We start from the raw sequence: 25,827 nt of genomic DNA, 5'->3' as shown, positions 1-25,827 counted from the left end.
TGAGAAACGTCAATCATCATCAAAGACATTTGGCTTACGTTAATATACCTCAGAGGACCGGTGTAATCTCAACGCTCTTACGACGCACTAAGCGTGTTTAATGTATTTCAGTTTCAATTATTTTCGTGAGTGCGCGTGACTTTGAAAACTTCTTTCGATGCCCAATGCCATGCACACAGCACCCAAAATATATATACATAGTAGCAAGCGTAATATGCAAGGCTGACCTATAGAGGGCGTCTTCGACGCAGTTCAACGCAGCGCTCTCTTAGCAATTCATTAACCGCAAGCGACCGAGATGATGGATGGTGCGCCACGTATAATTAGATGAAGCGAGAACCAGCTTGACAGTGACCCGAATACAGCTCCCTCTGGCTGCAAGCCAAACTGGGGCGTCGTTCCTGCACTATAAGCGATGCATCGCTGGAGAAAACTCGAGCACGCTCGCCTCAATAAATTGAGCGTCCCTACATTGGCCCACAGATGGATGTTGCTCCTTCGCCGCTGAGAGCACCACAAAGTTCATTTCCTTCGCAACGTTGGCTAGGAAGTCATACATAAGATTCTCGAGGTTGAGGATCCGTTATTGAAACAGCATTCGCCCTGTAGAACGAGCAGTCGGAGAATTCAAGCCAACCTCTGTAGCTAGGGGGACAGCGCGTTCTATAGCCAAAACTTATTGAAGAAACGCTCGTTGTGCCAAAAACGACTCAAGAGGATTCTCCGCGAAAAAAAAAAAAAATCCTTGGAGCGCGACTACGTTCTTGGCAAGCTCAGAAAACGACAATGTGCATTGCTTCAGTTGAAATCCATCAACCTGAGTGACCTACTGTAGAAGTCTCTGTGTGCAAGTCCGTGTGAACTCGCCCTCAGTGCTCTCCAGTCAGTCTGTCGGTCTCTTACTCGTCTTCTCCTTGCGTAGGTTAGCCAACAAAACGTGCGTTTTGTTCGCCTCGCTCAATTTCTTCCTCCTTCTCTCTCTCTCTGATTACCAGTGTTTCTAATACTGCTACGACCCAAATAATTTCGTCGTGTACAACACTTGGGTAAAGCGTCCTAACTTCAGTTAGTGCTAATAGGCGTTATTAAAAGAAACATCGATTTAGTGACGCTATCGATACGCTCCTCACGCTACGCTTCCACTCTGTCTAAATTTTACATTACGACTGGCCGCTAAGAGCGCCTGCGAGCATGGCCCGCGTGATGCGGAGACTATATATATATATATATATATATATATATATATATATATATATATATATATATATATATATATTCGTGACTCTACCTAACAGGCAGACAAAGATCCATATTTGCCTAATTGCCACAGCTAGGCTCCTGTTCCTTCGCAGTATGGTTGCAGAGCCTAATCAACGAAATCGCGGTGGAACCCAGTAGGTTCAGTCGATATTTGAGAAAATGCTGGCAGACGCTCACTCACTGGCCGACTGCGAGCTAGCGACTTACATTGAACTGAATGGGGCCCGGTATAGAGATCAGCATTGAGGCCTGCCACATACCTACTGCAAACGAGCACAGGCGTTTGCGCAACGCGCTCTATTTCATCCGAGCAGTTGTGATGCAGTTAACGTCGCGATACGAGCACCCGTATTTGCATTGAGAGGGTAGAGTGAGCGGAAGCTTTAATATTGAATGTTCCATTGTCGTTGGTTAGGTTGCGAGTCTCTATAGCCCTTGAACGACAACGAGGCATTAAAAGTGTAAATAATATCTGCAATAGTTTTTAAGGTTTATCGGCTATTCTTTTGTAATCTGTCGCGTACGGACTTGGTCCAGCGCTGCCGAATTACGTAAGTGACCAAAGCCAAAACCCACCATTGACCCGTTGCAATGATTGCGGGAGGACGTCATACTTACAGACCAACAGTGATTCGTGTGACCAACACTATTTCGTAGGAAGTCAGGCAGGAGTACAAAAAAAAAAGGGGGGGGGAAGCGAAGCTGAGGGGAAAAGTGTCTCTGGAAAAAAATAGGGCAGATAGACCTCCATTTTCTTTTATGTTATCGTCGTTTCACGGTATAAGTTTGTTCGGGAGTGGTAATTGGAATACTCTGCCCCGTTATAGCTTTCCTGAATGTCGTTGTACTTTTTTTTTCCAATTCTAATCTCATGGTACACCGCTGTATATTAGGCAAGCCACAGCATGCTTACGCGCATTTCAGTGCTTATAATGACACAAGGTACGATTTAATATGTGGCTGCTAATGCAAACTGAAACAACAGGGAAAGTTATATAGGATTTTCTAGGCCAATTCAAGCCTAATTGCTTTAAACGGTTGACGCGCGTATAAAGGTAGATTCGTGTCTAAGTGCCAGTACGCCAATAAGCCAATCTGCATTACGCCAATAAGCCTGTAGCTACAACAAAAAGTACGGACATGTGCTCGAAATGCTATAATGACGGCTTCATGCAGTGACCTGTCCCCGTTCTTAATGTTTAGTCTATTTGTTTTAGTGCGACAGCAGTTAAGTGGCCGCAACTGTGTTTGCCTTGCGCGTCCGTCCGTCCCATCCGTGCGTCCATTGCGTTATGCTGACGAAGACTGCTTTCGTCATCGGCGATACATAACGATAATTTTTTTGTCCCCCAAAGCTTCGCCATTTCTGCAACGGGAAGAGAAAAAAAATTATTCTCTAGAACAGACATTTTTAGCTCTTTCAGGGAAACTAAGTTCTTGATCCGTTAATTTTCCTTCATTTCTTCCTTTAAATTTTTTACTAATTTTAGTAGCAATTCTTCTGAATTGACTTGTTCATCGCAAGAAACAACATGGACCACAGAGAAACACACGCGGACAATTTTCGTTGCGCATGCGTATTCTCGTTCGCGTTTACATCGGGTTCAGTAAATATTCACTTGAGAGTCAGCGCTGTCCGTGTGCGCTTCTCGGTTGTCCGTGTTGTCTATTGCGCTGAGCAAGTCGATTCAAAGTTGGACCAACTTGTCTCGATTAGTTTCGATTCATCTTTGAATCGACTTGTTATTTGTGATTGCAATTTCCCACTACCATCCGAATTTCGGCCAATCCCCCACTGTGGGTGTGCGTCATCATAGAACGGAAACGAAGTGAAACGGAAGCGCGTCCACTGAGATTTGAACCCACGCTTGTGAACCAATGTGCATTTGGGAGTTGGGAGTTGAGCGCGCGAAGCATTCAGCTATCGCGCAACTTCTTTTTGTTTATTACGTGTGAGTGAAATATCCTATAAAAAAAAAGAATAAGGGACTACTGAAATTGAAGGTGGCTCCAAATAACACACAATGAAAAATTCACACAAGCAAATGCAAGCGTACTCTCAATAAATGGAGTGCAGCGCCGGTTATTCAATGGCGCACATACTGTGAACGTAAGCCACCGATTGCGGGAAGAACAACGGAGTGCTTCGCGGTGTTTCAGCATGAAGGAAGGAAGGAAAGAGAAAAGCAGAAGGCAGGGAGGTTAACCAGAGTAACGTCCGGTTGGCTACCCTACACCGGGGGAATGGGAAAGGGGAAAACAAAGGTGACAGGGAGAGAGAGGAGGGAAGGAAAGAAGGAAATTAGCGGTGAGTTCGCTGGTGCGTGTGTGCTAATAGTAATTACACTAATAGTCGTCCTCAAATTTTTTTTCAGCGTGCCTGTCGCGCATTTGGCTGCTCCAAAGGCTGTACAGGCCAAGTAATGTGAACGTTCGTGTGGTGCAGTGTGAAAGTGAAAATTTACCAATTGTACAATATAGAGAATTTATTTAGATCATTAATTGCTTATCAAAATGTCCTTAAATAGCAATATTTCAAGAAAATCAAGTAGCGAGTTTGCAACTACGTCCCTGCGAAATTAAAAACGATATCGCAATTCTATTAGTCCTCTTAAAGTGAACACACTTTATGTAGGCTACGCAGCTCTGTAATACACCACTAAGTTTAGCGGAGTCTGTCCAAAACCGCCGTAAGCACTTGCATTTTCAATGAATCTGTAAATTTCTATATCAAAGTGATCCGCTTTAGACGCTTTAGCAGATACAGTTTTCCGATATACGCTATGCTTCACTAGTGCGGAGTCATGAATGTGCAACCCTAGGGTTCCATTTCTGTTTGCTTATGTACGACAGTTTTTAGAGCGCAGCTTTTAGGCGCCCATGCCTGCGACGAGCGTTGGCGTAGGCCTCGGCGTAACCAAGTGAACGAGCTCGGCGAAGAATGAAAGAGCGAACGCGGAACCCAGCGGTGGATGAAAGACGCGAGATGGAAAGCTGAGGAGGATGGTATGGCGAAAGCGAAAAGCGTATTGAGGCGACGATGGCTACGAGATGGCGCCAGAGTAGTAGCGCGCGTCGTTCTAGGATGTCTATCGTTGGCGACAGCTGTGAGTGGCGTCCGCGCTTCACCCACGTGCTGCCTCTCGCAATCTACGAGGTAGTAGCGCCGCACTTCACTCTGTTTGCAACGTGCCGCATGAGACAGATTGTCCACGCAGGCAATATATCCCGAAATCAAGACACGTATAGTGCTGCGTTTAAATATCGAAGTATGGAGTATATCGTTAGCGTCGGCGAATTTTCGCGAGAGAGCCATAGATACTTAATCAAAATTATGTTAATGCATTCGGTAGAACTATGCTTTCTTGCTTAAACGCAACAAACTTCATTCCGATTGGTTCAGGGGTTATGTAGTGATAATATTTCTGGGCTTTAAACTCATTTGAAAAGCGGAAGTCACAGTTAGCCCTGCAAGCACGCAATGAGATAACAATTTAAGCTGTACTCTCGAAATTTCAGCTTCTCCCAATCAATTTTAACGCTTTTAGCGATGTTCTCGCTTGAAGGTTAAACTTCATCAACACTGAGGTGAATGCGAGTTGATCATTGCGCCGCCTGGAACTTGAGGAAGTGCAAGAGAGACAGAACTATACGAAGGTTGTCAGCGATAAACTTAGCTACACCAACATTCAAAAATTCTCGTTGTATTCGCAAAAGCTTAGGTTAATATTTGCTTACTGTGGAATTAGTATACGAAAAGTACGTACTCCACACTTATATACCTTCTCAGACGTTAAATCGGGCGATATTATCTCGGTGCGCAGTAGGTACTTGGGCAGACATGATGACATTCCACCAATTGCCACTCATTAGGTATTAATGTGCCTGTTGTCTTGAGAATCACAATCGGATCGCTCGTGTATCGCCGCGGGCGAGAAAACTACAAGTGAAACCACCATGCTTGTTGGCTCAAACCGTTCGTATGTTAATAAGAAAAGTGGTTCTTTGAAGTGTTATTGTAGATTAGTACAGTTAACGTATTTCTTTTGTCATGTGTAGCTGTTTAAACCACGGCTACACATTGCACGATTGAGAAAAAAGAATAGTAGAGAAAACTACTTGCAAGGAGAGAGTCAGTGCCCACCCTCAAGCCCAATTTTAGACTTGCGAATCTTGAAAACCAAGACAACCTTCTCCTAACGGCAGCAGTAACAGCAGCAGTCCTAACAAGATTCATTCATATTTCAGGATCTTTATGGCTACGCCGGCAACGGAAAGGAATATGCGCCCCATTGCTTCAGTACAACGTTGTTCTTTGCCACCCCTGGGACGTTTACAGCCTACCATAAACTTAACGAATACGCCCTGCTGATGTGCCAAATCCAATCTTGCGTACGCTCGTGTTTTTCTCTCCTTCAATTATTGCAGCAAAGTTTAGCTTGGCAGCAGGGAAGGAGAGAACTTACATACGACAGCAGCTCGTTACTCTTTCCACATTCAAATGAGCCAATGTGGCGCGGGAATTCTCTCTGACGCATATTGTTAAACTGCGAACCTTGACGTGAAGCTTAATTTCTTATTGCACTGGCGCTGGCATTGCGTGCCCTCTACGACCGAGGCGTATTCTCGCGATGTCACTAAAGAGCGTCGCTTGTGCCGCCGTGATTATCATTCCAATCGCGCATAGCTCTCATTACGTACGTAGCTTCATTTACTGCGCAAGTTGGTCGCGAATGTGGGATTTGCACGGAATGGGACTAAAGCCGCAAAATGCAAAAGGATGACGCGCATGCGCGCCTAGTAACTTATAATGTAATCTTGGTTCTTTCCTAGAGTTCGCCTTTCAGCCATTTCGCGCGTCGTATGTATAAACTTGACGCCCTCTGTCGGAGGTCCGTGAAATCGAAACAAACGCATCTCCTGCCAAGGCCATTTGCGTTTGAAATTGCGAGCTTGCGTGCTGCGTAAGCAAACGCGCTTAATAATACGTTGTTTCTCCAGTCTTTTTTTTTTTTTTTTTTGATAACGCCACTTGGAATTTGCAAGCGCCGGCCAAGAGGGCATGCGGCTTCTGGAGCCAATTTTCATTACTTTTCGCAAGAAAACATAGGCAACAGATAAAGTCAATCTGACTCGAAAGAAAGTCTAATTCGATTAAATGAACTCTTTTCGTAGTCACTGCCCGCGTCCCGCTAAATTGGGCGGCATCTGCAGGATAATGAGGCGTCGCCAGAAATCTCTTCCGGTCATCACGTTCTTCGTGGCCGTCGTATTAGCAACGCCATTTCTCCGTTTAGTTACCGTTGTCGACGCTTAGCAGACATATGGGAAAATTGGGTGTCCACGGTTTTATCTCCAAAGCGGACTGGACACTGCGGCTGCTGCCGACTTTTCTCCTCTGCAAACTTGGACAAAGCCCGAGCAACGGAACTGGTTGGGACGGACGTGTCCAGATTAGCGAGTCTTGCTTCAGCAATGCATTCTGACGAAGCGCAGGTCTCACGCATTGTGAGCCCCGAAAATGCGTTATTCGTGGGACCGTTGTTAAAAGTCAGAGCTATTATAAAGATTGTGTGTCCGACTGGACGCGATGCCCGAAAAGGCGCCATCAAAGATACGGACCAAAAGCGACCTCTGCCATTTCGTAGCGATGCCTTTTCTGATGCACTTTCCTTTTCGCACTTTCCGCGCATCGTCAGTGCATGGTTCGACGCTCCGCCCACATTATCAACGGGATCAGCTGACCGTGAACAGTGCATGAGTCGCATAGAATCGAGAGGAAGGTCATCGCTGCATTAAGACGTGCCTGCTAAGCGTTTACCCACGTACATCGGACAAAGTGATATATTGAACAGATATTTCCTATGAAGGCATTTTCATTTTCGATTTACACACATTGCGCCGTACAACCGTTAAAACCAACGACACCCAAGTGTGAGATAAGACACGAACTGTTTTCATGAAAGTGCCTGCTGGCTTTATAACAGTTATCGTCAAAACGGTCGATTGCCCATTATAAGCCCTAATGAAACCACTGGTTTTCTTGTCCCTAACCAAAACCCAATCTACATGAGAGACGTTATAGTGGAAGAATGCTCCGGATTAATTTTCATTACTTGCAGTTCCTTAACGTGCACCTAAATCCATGTACAGTATAGCGTTCTCGCATTCCTCGTCATACGAATGTGGCTGCCGTGGCCGGTATTCAAACCGGGGACCTCGTGCTTAGCAGCAGATCTCCTTAGTCGCTGAACTATACGACGGGGGTCATAGTATATGCCCGCTGCACAAACTAGACTCGGTAATGCGCTAGTGTACTAGTGCGCTTTAATTCGGCCGAAATATTTTACAAATGTCATGCCATGAACGCCCAATTCGTCTGTGTTACGAATACGTTGCTGGACATACGAATACCCGATAAATATATATTTAGACAAACGTCACAGCTCCGAGAATTCTGATGACGAAAATTACTAAATGAGCTGCGAATTTATCGGTCCTAACTTCAGCGGTGCAATAATAGAAGCACAGCAGCACCTCTTGTGTTTCGCGAGAATTTCCATGTTCTTTCGTGCTAAATTTATATGACCATAGACAGAAAAAAAGAAAAAAAAGGTGGAAGCCGCTTCTTGGCATAGCTTAAGCTGCAGTGGCATTTGTTGAAGCCCTATTTGACCCTGACCTTAAGGTTCCCCCAGTTGCAACATAACTCTTACTGACAAAGCTACAGTAGTGAACAAAAAGATATGACATTTCGAATTTTGGCTCCTTCGAGCTAAGCTAAGCATAAAGTTGGTACTTCATTATGCCACACCTCTAGCCTGTGGAATAGTCTCTTGAATACGCACTGCCACTTTACGTTATTCACACAAGACAGCCCGCCCACCACGCAAAAAAAAATTAAAATAAAAAAAAGCTTGCGTATTCCAAGAACGTTTCCCGAGAAAATTGTATACGTCAACGAGTTGGCGCTAGTGAGAAAAAATTTTAACAACTGTAGATGTCAGCCATGTAAAACGGTTGGCGTGCTACTGCAGGTTTCATATATCCCCAGAAATCAAAGAAGGAGATTGAAAAAAAACGCACGCACATTTAATGACGGACAAACTTGGAAATGTCGGCATCAGTCAGCAACATGAAATGAATGAAGTGGTAACTGGAGCTTCATGCCACAGTCAATAAAGAAAATCAAGTCTATCTCGGTCGCTTTAGCTACAACAGCGTACACCATGTTTGATGTTATCAAAAAATAAATAAACAGCAACTAATAGCTTAGAAGCATGGGTGATGAATTTTTCACCGGAAACCGTAATATCCGATCCTTCTGTTCACTATTCTATATTCATAGTATGCAGTACAAAAAGACGAAGACTATCAAAGATGGGACAAAACGTCCCTTCTGCATTGGACATTTTACTTATATTTCGCATGTGTGCGTAAAAAGATGCGTAATATATATACAAACTTCACAGGAGCAATATTTATGCTTTATAACACCTATAGCATGTGGCATACATAATACATTCTATTATACACTCTTAAAAAAGGTCGTTGTTGCTCCTACTTATTTTCGCTCCATTATCTTATCTAGGTATAACTGCACTTGGCAATGGTAGAGTTAATAACTATTACTAGTAAGTCTCAGCTAGGAAATACATGAGGGCTGGTTCGATATATGCGTTAGAGCCTAGAAACTTAGCATCCGGTTGTGCTAACTGCGTTTCAAATTGCTAGCGGAGACTCACTAGCGACTGTTTATTCAGTAATGTTGCTAACTCTACCGTTACCGAGTGCACTTATACGAAGGTGGCAAATAATGGGATAATGAGTAGTAATTATACCGTCCATTTTTGCCAGTGTATTATCATATCCTAATACAATAGACTTCTGCGCTGCATTCCAGTAATTTATATTTACACTCGGTATTATACATATATATCATAACAACTCTGTTGAATATTAAGAAACGAGGCGCCGGTTTGAGGGAAGCGCGATGCAGAAGGAGGACGAATTAGAATGATTACTCAGCCCTTGGCGAGCAAAGACTTGTTCGGACGCTAAGGCCTTTGGCCTTCGTTTGTTATATTTTTGGCGCCGTGAAAGCCAGTAATCGCCATTTCGCGAACACGATGACTTCGACCAAGCGTCTTCAGAAAGTGAGTGCAACAATCAGGGCTAGCCCCTCTCAATATCTTACGCTCCTGACAGAACTGCCGCAGAAACCCGATTCCGAAGCGTGCGAAGTAAACAGGTAGGTTGACTTTTCGAAAGTGCAAGGAAGCTGAGTTCCGCCAGCTTGAGATCCTCGTTATACCTGAAAACGACACTGTAGAAAACAAACTTGTGGTTGGACTGCAGCGTGTGGGAAGCTTTATGTTATCTCTCATGACCAGTTCGTCTTGGAACGGGCGGCAGCAGTCTGCCAAGCTCAGCGAACCGTCTACTAGGGAACAGTCAAACTACCAGGGACAGTTCGATTACTACCAGCCAGAGTTGTAACGGCAAGCTTGCTGGTGTCTCAAGGCCCCCAGGTTACACTGTAAAATAACTTACACGCTTAAAGGTGAATAGGGGTGTAAGTTTGTACACAATTCACACCCTTGCATTCAAAAAGGGTGCAAATGTGCTAATTATACACTTATTTACACCATTATTTACTGTAAACGCGTAAATTATTTTGCAGCGTAGAGAACCGCGTCACTGGTCAGTCATACTGCCCAGGCTTCAGGTGCCAAAAATTGTGGGATCACTGCACGCAGTGCGACGATTCACCAAAACCTCGAGTTACCACAAATAGAAAAAAAGTTCGAATATCGACGTATCTGGCGGGAGCTGCTAAACGAGCGATTTAAGTAGATCAGACTGGCCAACGGCAACCTCAACGTTGTTATAGTGCCTAGAAAATATAACGTTGCCCTCAAGGTTCAAGAGTCGACCACGTTGCGGTCAATCAGCGATCGTTTGTTGCGGTGCCTCTCCTCCTGATGCTTCATCTCCGCTGTTAAATTGCAGGAGTCAGACGGGATTCTCTCTTACTATACGCACCACAGTTTCTCTGCTGTTCTCTGCTGTTATACAAGGACATCCATGTGGGAGAGGTTTCTGCTCGTTTAAAGCCACAGACACGTCGGTCCATGGTGAACATGTAGCTTTAAACCCTGCCGGCCTACCGCTCCAGGTTCGTGAATCAGTGGCGCACATGCAATCGTCGACTTCTGCGCGCTCTTCTACTGGGCCTCCTCCACGAATGTTGAAGATAGGCCCAGTGCAGTCGAAACTGTCCATCTCGAAGCTGTCCTGATGTTGGAGAGAACTTTTTCTCTTTCAGTGGCGTTTCCGATCTTTCTGATGAAATTATGGGACCCCTTCAGAGGGAGGCGGTCTACCGGTGCACCATTCATTCTCGGCCTGCTATCACAGCTCTAAGAATTTCTTCCGAGGTCTTGTCTTCTTTTGGTTGTTGTTTTCTTTTTCACCTAATAAGTGTCCTCTTGTGTCAATTCAATTCAAACGTTCTTTCTCTTGCGCATGCATGTTCTGTTGTCGATTCGGTCCGGCTTTTCTTCGCTTCTTCGGGAAAACATTCTCCACGCCTTACGCACAGCTTTCGCGCCTAGCATATCCGAAACGATTGATATCGAATCTTCTTTTGGGCATTGTTCCTCTCGTTCTTGCAGAAGTAAGCTTGGAGACTTTCTGGAGCTTCTTCGCTAGTGGCCAAAGAAACGTAATTCGTTTTTATCTTGTCGGCCTCTTGCAGAGGCGTCCCATTTGATTTTTTTTTTCTTTTTCGATTCCCCTTTTTTATGCATTACATGGACTATTCGGTAAATTCGCAGGAATAACTGGCTCCTCGATGACCGTCAGAAAACCACCGTAAATATCTTCACAGCATTCAACGCAGTCGTGGGTCAATGAACATGGAAATGAGTCTTGTCTCCCGCGCTCCCTCAAATTACGCTAATCTGATCACAGTGTGTCCGTAGCACTTACAATCAGGTCCTTTCTGAATGCGGGCGCTGAAGTCACCTTATCTGACGGAGCCGCCATGATCTCCGTAGGAGTGCTGTTACTTCTGAATTCAGTTACGCTTGCCGGCGTTTCGTAACTATTAACGCACATTGAGGGACTTCTAGAGACAACTGCTGTAGTGCACGGCATATCTTTCATACACATTTACAATACAGCTTTTGCGTAACAAATCTCCAGCCTGAACTTATTGGGTTTTTCTATATCGATCTCGAGTAGGTCAATATCTGGCTCATGCCAAGTCCGTTTGTCTATGTAGATAAGAGCGGCCTCTTCTGACTGTAAAGCTGGTTAGCCGTTGGTGAGTGCAGATATTTTGGGTATGGCGATTGGTCTCCATAATCAACCTTCGAGTCTCTATACGTAATATTCCACGAGAGCAATGTAGAATCTTGATATCTTGATTTTCGGTTCCTTTAGGGGTCACATCAACGGTAAAAATTGAATCAAGCGCTGTGGGGAATCCTTTGCAGTCATTAATGTCTTCGTATGGTGAATGCCATCGTGTATCTGTAGGCATAACACAGGTATATTCCATCATCGTTCCTTTTGATGGGTACTTGTCACAAATCTCTTCATTCCAGAGTTGCGATCCTGGAAATCGTCATTTTTATTGTGCTGTGACACACCCAGATTCAATGTCATAGTCACTTCGATGGCTATACCTATACAGCGCAGATATCGTGGCACAACTTCTTCCTCCTGAACTTGCGAGCCTCAAAGTTATCACCGAAGTGAAAATCTCGTGGATAATTGGGCATACCGTATCTGCATGATTCTATCACGCCCTCGAAAGTAACGCGCAGATATTTTACCCCTCAAATATAAAAAAAAGTAACTTGGTGCCGAACTTGGTGCGCACACCAAGTAACGAAACCTGAGTCGACATGTAAAGTGTTGAAACGATCTTATGTAACATACAAAAGCACACAGACACGCACACGGCTGAATCATAGGGGCTAGTCGTTGTGGAAGTCCGACGACACCTACTTTTCGCTGTCTGCCGATCACAGAAAGTCACCTTCAGTTCTATATAACGTATTAAAAGTTACTTTGCCGCTGCCAATTGCTGACTCATGTCTCGGGAACGCCTAACACAGGTGACCCTGCCTGGTACCCGCCGTGGTTGCTCAATGGCTATGGTGTTGGGGTGCAGCGCACGAGGTCGCGGGATCGAATTCCGGTCACGGCAGCCGCATTGCCATGGGGTCGAAAACACCAGTGTACTTAGATTTAGGTGCACGTTAAAAAACCCCAGGTCTCAGAAATTTCCGTAGCCCTCCACTACGGGGTGCCTCATAATCAGAAAGCGGTTTTGGCACGTGAAATTCCAAAATTTATTTTAATTTTCAACCCTGCTTGATTAGCCTGTTCTTCTGCCAGAAGGATCGCCTTACGCTTCAAGGTTACCTCGTAATGAAAACGTCTTTTTTTTTTTTTTCATTCTGCCACTGCACTACATCCACAAAAGGCGGTTGAGCATAAGCGCTGCAACGGGCGTACAGCAATGTGGAAAATGGCGACCGCAAATCAAGGCTTAAAACAACAACGTCTGTTCGATGGCAGAGTGGCTAGCTACCTTGCAATGAGCTTCTTTTTTTTTAGTGAGTATCTGCATTCTTTTTTTATTTTCAGTGGAAATAGCTATGATTGTAATGCGCAGGTGAATTTGAACGCACCTTTTTTTTCGAAAACTAAGTGACCTTCCACTCTGTGAAGAAGGATGACCAGCGAAGCTGTGTATGGGGGCCCCTTAATGGCGAACTGCACCTCCACCGCGGGTCGGCCCAGCATTGCACTATCTTTGGGATTTTTTTCTACACGCGGGCACATTGTGGGGAAAGTAGCACTTGACAACTTTGCTGTAAAAAAATAAATAAATACATAACATGCGCGTTAGAATCGTGCAAATGTGGTACGATTGGCTGCTTCTAGGGCTGGGCTGACGCGATGTTTCTCGCGAAGCTCTGTTGCTCTGTGGACATTCCAGCCTTGCTAACAACCTTGTGCCATCGTGCTGAAGGAAAACGTCTGAACGGAGCCGAAGTAAATGGAAGATGCTCCTACCTAGCGTACCTCCAGATGACGCCTGCATCCACGTCGATGCATGGAGTAGCAGTTCTGGCCTCAGTCTCAGCCGCAGTCCCACCGCAGTCACACACACGATTTCTGGCACCAAATTGAAAAGAAAAACCGAGATGAACGCGATGGCTGCGCCAGTTATCTTCCTTTAGTTGAACTCTTGCCTAAAGATGATGTTACGTGTGCCAGACGCGGATGCCGTCATGTTCTATTATTCTCATCTACCACGATGAAAAGTTTTCGCAATACCAAATTACTGTTCGCCACTGAAATGTTTAGGACTCACAGTAAGAGAAATGAAGCGTTCTATTAACTGACTTAAGGCCAAGTCCAATATTGCCAAAACAGCATTACGATATATATAGTACTGTTCATGAAAGCACCAACTTATCGTGGTATCACATACATTACTAGCGAAGGCGATCGCCAAAGGGAGACTGCCCTTACCGACAAATGTCTTTCCCAGTTTTGCCTCCATGCAGTTTCCACTTGGTGTCGCTGTAACCCTCAGCGGGCAAATTATATTTTGCGAGTGTGACGTTCGACGCAACAGAAAAAATAACGATATCTCGTGCATGGCATAGAGAGCCCCTAATTCATTTTCCGTAGGTACGCAGACTGAATCGGAACATTTTAATGGAGCCTCACGGGTACCATGCTCAGAAATTGATCAGCGGCTTTTTACAGCGCATTGAAAGAGTCGAGTGATTTCATGGGTGATTTCATTTATCGTTACTCTTGTAACCATGCTGGCGGGACTCCTAAAGTTCAATACGCTTGCTTGGTTTCCCGAAAAGTTTTCTCTGTTTGTGCAAAAAAGAAAAGAAATAAAGTCATTTGCGCCTATTGACGTTGTTTGACAGATATGTTTCCAAAATTTCACGATATGACTCCGTCTCTCGGTCCGACGACATCCTTATGTGGTGGCGCTCATCTTCAGAGACGAATAATGAAGCATCTGGTGGCTATGACGAGCGCCGGCGCCTGTGCCAAATGATCACTTTTTCGCGTTCTTCGCGTTCTAGGTTCACCAGTGCCCCGAATGTATGTCGATGACCATAGCAAGCGCACGAGCAAACGATCCGCAAGAAAGAACCTCCGACAGTCTAGCGAGATGGTAGCCGTCCTTACGAGAGCTAAAGGAGAAAAAAGAAAACGTGGCAGCTGAACGAGCAAGAAAAGTTAATTCAGTTAGACACACGATTAACGGATGGCGCCCCACTCAGTTGCGTTCGGGTGTGTGTGGCTGGAGCTACAGCTGTATATTTTGCCAGCATCTATATATGTCTATTATCGCCACCTGAGCGCAGAGAAACCTCCACTCAGGTCTGGCATACATTCCAATCTGCTGGTTTTCAGCGAACAGTGAGATTCTCTGTTTTTTATCGGCTGTTGCAGCAAACCTTGTGTTCAGGACGATGACATTACCGCACTTGATGGCGTCCATGTAATAGGCTTCCGAGTGACCTAACGTGTAGCAAGACATTTCTTTTTTTTTTTCTGGCCCTTGCAAAGTGCAGGCGCCTCTATTTATCTGCAGGCGTGGTAGCCTTGTGGCTACGACGTTTCGCTGCTCAGCTCGAGGTTGCGGGTACAATCCCAGTCTTCGCGGCCGTATTTCGGCTGGGACGAAATGCAAAAGCCATCGTTTACTTAGATTTAGGTGTGCATTGAAGAACCTCTGATGGTCAAAATTAATCCGGGACCTCCGCACTACGGCGTGCCTCATAATCAGAATGTGTGCGTGTTTTTTGTTTACAGCGAAGCTGTTTATGCGGACCCTGAGCCGTAGTTGTCGGACTTCCCTAAAAGGGCCCATGTGACCCAGCGGGAAAGAAAAAGAAGACTTCAACAGGGGGAAAGGGGTTGGGCGACCCCTTTCTCCCTACGCGAATCTTATACAGTTGTCACACGGTGCATGTTCGGCGACCGAGACAGATTGGCATGCAATTTAACGACGATTGATTCCCTCGCGAAAGAAACAAATGTTATGCTGGCGGTTTGCGGCCAACGAACAGCGCCCAGCGATTGAAACGCGATACTAGGAGCGCGTGGAGGCCGACACTTCATGCTGGCGCAAGAAGTGCCGGCAGCCACGTCAATCGTCAAGTCAATGCAACCAATCGTCAAAACGATTGCAGCGCCCGCATCTCCAGTGGTTAGCCTTGCGCCTTATATACAGAGCTCTGGATTAGTGGTCCCGCACATTCCGTCCCAGCTACAACTTGGGAAGACCACGAGTAGTGCGTACTCTTGAGGAAGAAGAAGCTGCCTACCGCGAGCGTCAGCGAAAGTTGGCTCGTGAACCGGCTCGTCGTTATAGGGCTGACCCGAAGCTGCGCGCCAGAGATGATAAGTTAAAACGGCATCGCCTGGAGGCCGAACCCGAAGTGCGCGCCCGAGATTCGGTGTATCTAATACAGCTTCGCTGTTCGACCATCTTCACGGACTGGAAGGGGCGGTGATTTTGGAACGTAGAACCCCAGTAACTTTCTTTTTTTAATCTGCGGGGAATGTTCATACTTTCACCTGCACATCAACAATTTTCCAAGGAGAGTGAAACAATGTAAACTAAAGACGGGGATGTTATTTCGGTTGTACCCAGTTTGAGATCATAAAGGAGAAAGATGGCAGGAAAGAAAAAAAAACAACATGCATGTAACGGAATGAAACGTTATGCGCACGCCCACCACAGCGTTCTTCATATTCAAAGGAAGTCACATAGCCCAGCCGTCTTTACAAAACTGCAACAGGGCTCTGCTGGCTGTCTGTGCAGATGACGGCCGAGTCCAAGGTCCCAATATGTTTTCTTCTGCGCACGGTCTCTCGTTAAGTGGGCATGAAGTATCAGACAAGGTGTATTTTTTAACATAAAACGGTGGGAAGTAGAAGACAAGCGGTATGGTCTCGTCGCAATCAAGAAAGCCGCCCTACGCACCGTCGATACCCCTGATGCGAGAACGGCAGGCGTTCTTGACAATGTAAATTTCTCAGGCACTACAAAAAAAAAAAAAGTCTGCAAGGTGCGAATCTTCTAGCAGTAAAAACTAGGCTTGTGTAAACTATCTTGCACCGTGGTACGTTTACATACCTGTATTTTTATGGAATCTTCGGCTGGTCGTTTTGGAGTGCTCGAGACAGCTCTCGCGAGAAACGCTTCCTTCGGTTCGTTGAAAGAGAGAGCGCCTTGCGTTCAGCTTGTTCGCTTTGATCGCTCTCCTACAGCGTCGAGGGTTCTCATGCACTCCGTGCCTTCTCGTCGTGGCAGTCGTAGAGACCGACAGGATTTGCGGTCACGTGATCGCGGGGCAACGCCGCGTCGGGTGCCAGGGCGGAGGGCGGGCATGTGAGGTTGCAAGCCCAAAGGTCTGTATCGACACGATGCGTGCGGTTTTCACCCTACGCCCGCTGCTGGAGGCCACGTGATCTGCTCGGTGCAGGAGGCGCAGAACAATTGGGATGAGAAAGCGAGGAGCAGCACGGAATGATCGCTTTTGTACAAGCACCTTCCCTCCCCTCATTCGGCGTTCGTCATAACGCCAGCGCTGTGATTACTAGTGCTCGTGGTCATCGAAGGAAACGCATCCACGTGTGCGATTGTGTGCGAGAAACCCCACTTTATTTAGTAAGGCAAATTTCACCGCCCGCAAAACTCTTAACCATACTTCGTGTAAGAGCCAAACACTTTGCCATCTCTATCGATGATTTGCATTCCGGGCGAAAAGGCGACTTTATTTTTTATTCTCAAACTTCTCGGATCAAATTTTGTCCGCCTCACCATTGATTTTTTTTTTACTTGATTAAGGACGTGAGCAATATCCAGCTATACATCAAATCTAGTATGAGCAGCGCAGGGGTATGGTACGTGCAGCAGTATCGATTTTAGCATAACCACTCTCGTAACGCATCATATGAATATTTAAAGCACAAGCGCGATCCACTGCGAGCGTCTATCTGCCACGCAATCAATATTAATGACTTCGTAAACGCGAACGGTTCTAGATGCAGCCGGCGGCATGTTTATAAAGCACTAACCATGACACGGTTGGATATAAAGCGCGCTGCTGTAAGCGCGTACTCGGGAGTGAAGTGGAGCGTACTCGCCAATATAATAAAACAAACCAATTAGAAGGCTAGTGGACGACCATAAGAGAGAGGACGAAGGCATGTGTTAGTCTGCAATCTTCTTAGTGTGTCTAAGAGCGTTGTTAGTACACTGCCCACAAAAACGCGCATACGAGCATCGTGTGTATAGAGAACGTGTCGAAGCTAGATATTCACTTGTTTGAAACAACCCAGACAGTTCACAGGCCCTTGTCGAGAACCTACGCTGGGAAAGGTATTAGTTTGCTTGCTAACACCAAGAGGCAAATTTCTTCGAACACGCCGATTGTTCTCGAACCGTCGCCTCATTCTCGACGCTTACATGAAGCCGCAAAAGCCATTGCGCCTTTCCCGCTATTGTGCAGGCTTACTCTCCTGCCTCTGCATAGCGGTGGCTTTTACGAAGGCTTGCTCCTCCCTTAGAGGAATGGCGCAGCCTTCCATATCTGACTCTCACAACTATAAAGAGGCAATCGAGTCCGTTTAGAGCTAGTGTCGTCGTTATACCGTCGAACACGATATATATATATATATATATATATATATATATATATATACTTTTTCGTTTTGGCTAAACAGGCTCGATGGTCGGTACACCGTTTTCCGAGTCCAATATTCTTGAACTATGGGTCTCCTGCACCGCAGGCTTTAATCGCAGTGTGGGCAGCTTGTGACGTTGACTTTAGTGGACTGTCCCACGTGTTCGCTCTGCCACGGCCCGGGTAGAAGGTGTTTTTCTTCTTTAATCCCCTTCCCCTGCATAGCGTAACAAACTGGGCGCGCATCTGTTGGAACTCCGCACCTTTCCTCTTTCTCCCTCTGTCTGTTCGTTCGTCAAGTATTGTCGCACAGAGAAATACTGGTTATTGTGGGAGGCCAGGCTCGACCACGCCACCACCATGAGCCGCGCCATGACCTCAACCGTCTAAACATTGCAATGTGCACGTTCCGACTACGGCACAACAGTGGCGTGGGTAACCGGCTTCGACCAATCCAAGCACGAGATTAACAATGCTGCGAAAAAATAAAGTAAGACACGTGAGATCCTTAACGACGAAACTCCCATTCGCGTCACCGCAATGGAATAAGTAATGTAGTCGAAGCGACTTGATCAGGCGCCCCCGCCAGCGCTTATTAACAAACGACTTTGGAGGGCTGCCTACGTTATTGCGCTTGCAACAAAAGGTTGTAAAGCTTTACGCTAACGCATAGCAGGAAAGACAGTTGTTCAACAAATACGGCCGCTCCACAAACGTCCTTTCCGTAGTGGAAAATTTGTACGGAGATCCTGACTCACACGCCATGCATACGCTAGTTTTTTTTTGGCAACAGCATGCCCATGGATTGTTTGCGTCCTGCCCCATGCACGTCGACCATTTTGTATTGTACATTTCAGAATCGATTACTCGTCTTCTACACGTGTATGGCTTTGCAGTACGTGTGAAGAAACCCTTGTCTACTGTATTTTGCCTTATGCTGTTTCACTGGATAGTTTTTTTTTATTTTCGTGTCTCTCTATGTGTGTGTTGTGTGTGCGTTTGTGTGTGCTCATATGTGTGTCTTTATTTGCATGGGTGGGTGGGGGCGTGCGTGCCTGTGTGTGATGAAAAGAGGAAGGAGCTCGCCGCTATGTTGCTGTACCAGTTTCTGGTGTTTGTTTAGACCTGTTCGTCCATTTATTTCTTTTCTTTCCTTTTTTCTTTTTGCTCCTGCCCGTTCTTGTCACGCTAACGATTTCAGCCTGGTGTCTTTCTATTCTGAACTATAAAATATTCTGTATTCAATTAGTCTAGAACTAAGACGCCTAATTGTTCTTCCACGTATAGCACACGCTTCAAGTTTTAAAAAGGCCCGTAAAGAGCAGAGTTTGTTCTTTGATGCGAATATATCGAGAAATCTTGTCACCGCCCCTAAACTTATGACTCGCAATACGCAGAGAACAGCTGTGTCACGCTGTTTACCCACTGAAACAATCCAATAAATATTTCTTATTTTCGATAGCAAAATAAAGCAAATTTCGAAATAAAGAAAATTACTTGTTCGCAGCCATTAGCTGGCAGCCTTCCCTAAATTATTTCGACACTGTGATTGGCCGATATGTGTTTGTGTACGCTCTGATCAATCATGAAAGCTTGTTTATAAACACAGGTGAACGTGTTCCCGACTGTTTTTCTTTTTTTTTTGCGCGTCTTTTCCATGTTAAACAATAAATTTTTATGGTACCCAATGCTTTGTTCTTCCTTTTCTTCAGTGCAATGAAAAGCTTACCGATAAGTATCCAATTATACAGTGGTAACGCGGAAAACGCAGTAGAAAGGTAGAAAATTCCTATCAGAATTTTTTTCAATATGCCGTGAGGATCTAGAGTCCTACGTTGAAGCGCGCTGGCAGCAGTGATACCTGAGCGCGATAACGATTATATGCGCCATTATTTATGTGAAACACGAGAGAAGTGCGGGTCTAGCTATAAGAAAGAATTATTTCGTTTATCAAGGCCGACGTTTGGCGGTTTTATGTGTGTTTCTTTTAATACTGATTTCTATAATTAGGGTGGTTACTTAGGCTAGTTGGTAATTCATGATCAAAAATAACGTACAGCGCAAAGGACAAGGACAGCGATAGACGACATACACAGCGCTGTATATGCGACATACAGCGCTGTGTATGTCGTCTATCGCTGTCCTTGTCCTTTGCGCTGTACGTTATTTTTTATTATTTCTATAATATTAGCTACGTGATTACCTGGTTTCGTGTCCAACTGCTTTGGTCATATATACAAGCCAAAGCTTTTCCTTACTTTTTTTTTATTTAGCCACACCGTATAGTAGTGCACCCTTAGCTCTGCACCTAGGCTCTCGATTGCCCGAGGTGTACAGTAGCGCCCCCTGCACTCCTGTCCTCAATTGCGAGGGTTGCAAGGCAAGGTGTAGCCCCGGTACAGTGCACCCTCGAACCTTGCACCAAGTGGGTGCACCCTGGCGCACCACAAACAGCACCTGCTGCACTTTTTTTTTTCGTTTGTGTTATGTGCGTTTTCTATATCCAACAGACCTACCTTCTAGTGCTGTTCCCCCCATCTATGGCACGGTTATACCAATGGCATTTAGTTTCTCGCAGAGGGACGACAGATCTCGGAGTACTCGCTCCTAAATTGGCACGCGTATACAAAAGCGCTCATCTGAGTCGCCATGCAGTGAGAGATGACACGGCTCTGCCGTTCCACTCGATACCGCGAACTTGGTGCCTCATGTTGGCGTGGACATTTTCTTACTTAACACTACGCGTATATAGAATAAAGCGCAACTGCATATGTAATGCGAGAACTAGGATTTTAAACGGTAACTATGCGGCACTTGATAACAGCCAACGTTAAGTGTACAGCGTTCTCATTTCACCAGTCTCCACGCGCCAAGATTTCACTAACATTTCGCGAGTCTTTCTTTTGCCTTTTGCGACTTTCTGTGACAATTTAAAAGTGTAATTTTCATTTACACTGCCAACGACGCGCCTGTTTCTACGGCTTTAAATCGCGGCCTTTTCTTTTTGCACTAATAAGTCGTGACGCCATCTGGGCGGCTGTCCCTCCTTTTCATATATTCAGAGGTATCGTAAAGGCATCTGTTTTATAAACCATTAAACTTCACGAACAAAATGTGAATCTTTGTTGAGTTGATTTCTGTAGAATGCCTGTCGTCTCGCAAAAGGAACAAAATTTTGTGTTGACGCGAAGGGACTGCTCTTGCCGTAGCACCAATATATTATATATGTTTACGAGGGAAAGAACTCTGCTGCGACATTTGGGATTGGCTTTGCTGAGACGACCGGGAGGCAGGGGGCCACTACTGAAATTGGTGTCACTTTATACAACAGAAGTTTCGGCCATAGCGACGGCTTTGCGATCGAAATTACGACAGAACAGGCTTTCAGTTTCAGTTTATTATTCTTTATATACAATTAATTGGGAACAGACAATACACAGACGAGACCTAAGAGGTGTTTCCTTTAATGCTTTTAACCATGTACGGTCAGCATAAGTTCAAATAAGAGCAAGAAACCACACATCGGGCCTGCTGCTACGCTTTGTTGCAATGAACTGCGGCAGGTAATCCCTCCGTGGTTCTAGGCATTGCGTAGCCTCAAACGTATTCAAATTGTAGCCTGCAATTGATCAATGTTGCAAACACAGGCGATTATGCAAACGCAACGTAGCATGGTAGTCATTTTCGACTAGCTTGCATTTCAATTTAAGCTCACATAGTAGACAATGTGATTTTATAGTATACCAGCAAATGTCATCGGTGGTAATCTAATCAACGGTGAGAGTCCAGTGTAGCCAGATACACAATAGCAAGGAGTTTTAAGATTGTCCGTAAGCTTATTACTCTTAACGGAATACCAGTTTACCGAGCCGTGGACAGTAGTGGCACCTCTGGTAGGGACATCTTATCACACTTTGTGCAACTACAATGCGTTTGAAAAGTTTTCGTGTGGCGCGATGTTCTCAGCGAAGGAACATAATAAAACGATGGCACGGTAACGATAATGTCCCTACCAAAGTTTTACACTGTCAGTTAAGTAGAATATAGTGAGCCACTGGCAGGATTAGCTTTGTGAGGTCTCTGGTTAAACTCATTGTCACGAGGTGTCGCTACCAGCATTTTGTTGCTACCATTTACGTCATCGGTAACCCGGCGTTCTGCAAAAGTGTCATACTTTCACGGGCAAGCTAGAACTCGGAATAATTGCATCACCGCGACACCAACACCATCGCCTCCTTGAAAAGTAGGCACAGGAGTTCTGTCTTTGTAACCTGATCCTTCCTCTCTTTTGTGTTTCTTTAAAATTTGTATGTGTTATCACGCCAGATAATATTATTTAGCCTTTCAGTCATGATGTCCACATTTCTGGGTACTAATATTTTTTAGCCAATTGTGTCCAGTAGCGGCTAGCAAATAAGAATGCAACCTGAGCAGGGGACTCTTGAACCCACTGCTTACCGAATGTGACTCTAGTTCACTGCAGACGTTTGAGAGCTGCTTCACGTGACCACTTTAATAAAGACACGATGCTATGTTTTACGGGTTGTTTGACGTGCCGCATGCCACAAGTAACGGTGAAGGGGTAGTTGCTTTTTTTTCGTTCCTCGTTATGCCTTCCGCACACAATTAACCTTTTTACGTGTGGTTTGGGCTGCCGGTGATTTACATATTTTTAATTTAATTAAATGCGACATTATTGACTGTACTGTATGTCCAATTTTATATTATGTAATTAGGAGGACTCACTATGAAGTGAAAAAAAAAAAGATCTTCCCTCCATCTTTGCTTCTTTCGCTGTAGTCGGAAGCATCTTGGAATAAAATGTTTTTACTTTGACACATTTATTGAGAGTGCACTGTACAAGCTGCTTAGTGGCTATTACGTTGCTCTGCTGACCTCGAGGTCGTGGGTTCAATCCCTGCCTCGTCTGCCGCACAAAATTTAGGTGCACTTTAAAGAAACCAACGTGTTCGAAATTAAACCTGAGTGCGCCACTACACGACATACCTCGTAAGTGGATCGGGGTTTTGAAAAGTAAAACGCCCCAATGTATATTTTCTTTACTGCATCGTTATTTGAGAGGGCGAAGGTGATAATAAAACAGGCTTTGCCGCTATCCATTCTGATTGAAAATGAGAGCAAATAATTTTCTTTTGTCCACGAATCATTGCACTGTAAACAGATTTTCGCCATTAAGGCTTCGTAATGCAAGAACATTTGAACTATAGCTTACACCCTGACGTTCGTAGTGAGTTTAACGGTGTGAGTTATAGACAGCACACTCTTTAGAGTGCAATTTTTTTTTATCGCACTAGTTAAAAGATTCTTATCATTATGCTTCACACCTTGTGTGTCCAGAGCGCCGCAGTTGTGGGGCCAATGGAACCGGTCAGCGGTTAGCATCGCTATGAGATGCTTGCGTGCCGCCCTGCTCCAATGTATGCTCTGCCTCAGCATGGAACTAACCAGGTAGGTTTTGCTCTCGTTTTTTTTTTCTATGCCTCTTTCTTAAGAATTAAATGCATATTTCACACTGTGAAAGATAAAGGCTTCATGCATTGAGCCTTGCTGCATACTGCTTTTAGCGTCTGCCGAAGATCAGTGTATAAATTATGTTTCTACCGCCGTTATTGTTTGCTTCTTGTCATTGTCGCTAAAGCCGGCCCTTTGCTAAGGATCTGTTGGCTTTTATGACCCCGGGTCTTGCGCATTACAGTCAAATTGCCTGCTGCGTCATAAATGTTTCACGTATCATTGCATGATTTGTGACAACTGATAATTACAACGTCTTCACTGAATTAAGGCACATCAGAATCTGTGTTGGTTGTTGCAAAGGAAACAGATTGTTGCAAAACAAGAAAACAAAATCTCATGTGACGGTAGAGTGGGACACGTTGGTCCTTATAGCGTGCAACCTATTCCAATCTGTTTTTATAACAGGCTCATAACATCACATTTACCCAACCGCCTACGCATGCATCGGGCACTAAACCACAGCGTTGTTTGAAAAGCCCAATCAAACGCGCTCTTCATTTATAAGAGGTAACTCGTTTGCTTTTAATGCGAGTGGCGTTGCCTACACTGACCCTTGGCAAGAAACTAGACCATAGTCGACCATATCCACCTCGCCGTTATGATTGTTCAGTGCCGTTAGAAATAACAGTTTTATATTTCATCCAACCATAACAACTGAAATTAGAAACAATGGCGATAGGGCTAAGGTGACGTTGGACTACCTATTTCCCTCGCTTCAGTGGCTTAGAAATGTTTACCAAAAATAAATGCAAGACGCAATGAAGAAAGGTGTAAGTAGAGATCGACACTTACACCAGGAAACCTTGAATTCCTTCATCTACTTGGATGCTCTGGAGAAAGCCTCACTTGTAGCCATCCTAGCCGTTGTGTGAAGGTTAAATTCAATTCTTTCGTTTTAATGAGTGCAGAATAATTTGTCTACTCATCTCTCGACCTTCTTAGCTTTACCTCCCCCCCCCCCCCCCCCCCCAATTTTTCTGGCTCTAGCCTTAGCAAACGAGTACTACCTTTGCGATCTTATTGCCGGGGAAGCGAGAATTGAGGGAAGGGTCAGTCTCGATGGCACCTTTGGACAAAGGGAAATACGTTGGTCAGTGCCCCTTCTCCAAACGTTGGTCTCACGTTTAGCCTTCCTATGCTCACCCATTGCTGATGACTTGATGTATCCGAAGCTGCGAAGTGGCGGGTTCAAACCCCTTCTGGTGTATCTTGTGAACCGACTACCGGTGAAACCGTGATTACGTGCAGATGTACTTCGCGTCTCTGTGTGCATCGCACAATTAGCCGCACGGCGAACTGCCTTGGATGTCATAGATAATAGTGAAGACTGTTCTACACGGTGTCATTTTGATTGCGTCTGAAGAGTGGAATCTCGGCAGAACAACGCCCGTGGCATTTGGGTAAGAGACATTTGGGGTGGGAACAGGTGACTTGATGTGTCGATCCTCCTGTGAACCTTTTGTCTGGTTTCAATTTCGCGGTCAATTCTTTAACCATAGAGCAATGCGTCTGAAAGCGCTTTCCAACAAAAAAAAAAGTATTGAAACGAGCAAAAGCTTCCTTATCACGAATCGTAGTATAAGATTGTTTTATGTTTCGAAAGCGCGGAAATGTCTTTAATTTGATACTTACAATGGGCCAAGATTTTTGAATCATGTATTATGTGGCGAACTGACATGGTATGTTCATATTTAAAAGACGGCCCAAAGTAAAAGGGGAGTGCTTCGTCTGCTAGCTGCAGTATCCTTCTTTTTTTCACTGACGTAATTATCCACCTGCCATAACCGTGGCTTGTTTCATTGCAGGCAAGAACCTTTAGACTTCGAATCAATTCTGCCCGAGAATCCAACCGAGTACGACAGCCTTGATCCTCCAAAGGAAAACGGTGAGGCTTAGTGCTGTTATATTTACCCCCTTTAGCAATATTCACACGGTACTCGAACTTCCATAAGAAAAACTTAATTTCCTCTGACAACTGCGTATCTAGTAAAACGATAAGGGAAAACACGGGGAACGCGGGAGATGGAAATTCAAGGCGATGAGCAAAACGAGAACAAGGTGAAAGCAGGAGCTTTCACCTTGTTCTCGTTTTGCTCATCGTAGTAAAAAGATAAGAAGCTCAAATCTTAGGCTTTCATTATTGGAGGAGCCTAAGCGTATGTGGGAGGATCGCGGTGTTACTGTTATGGAACGCAAATTCAATTGACTCTGGCATTGGCCCACGTGGCGCTAATGTTGTGAATTGGAAGGCCCTATGGCGATAGAAACGCTCTTCCAG

General features: G+C 45.1%; 1 protein-coding gene across 1 annotated transcript in view; it reads left to right on the top strand.

Moving 5' to 3' along the window:
- The window catches only part of LOC126528013 (glycine receptor subunit alpha-2-like), a 112,410-nt gene that overhangs the window by 49,714 nt on the left and 36,869 nt on the right, over positions 1 to 25,827 (top strand). Inside the window, exons 2-3 of the mRNA XM_050175857.3 lie at positions 23,373 to 23,483; positions 25,355 to 25,434. Coding sequence (XP_050031814.1) covers positions 23,422 to 23,483; positions 25,355 to 25,434 — 142 coding nt within the window. The 5' untranslated portion in view covers positions 23,373 to 23,421. The remainder of the gene's footprint in view (positions 1 to 23,372; positions 23,484 to 25,354; positions 25,435 to 25,827) is intronic.

This window comes from Dermacentor andersoni, chromosome 9, assembly GCF_023375885.2.
Source record: "Dermacentor andersoni chromosome 9, qqDerAnde1_hic_scaffold, whole genome shotgun sequence".
NCBI classification, from domain to species: domain Eukaryota; kingdom Metazoa; phylum Arthropoda; class Arachnida; order Ixodida; family Ixodidae; genus Dermacentor; species Dermacentor andersoni.
Note: the sequence above shows the minus strand (reverse complement) of the source record. Positions and strands in the feature narration are given on the sequence as shown.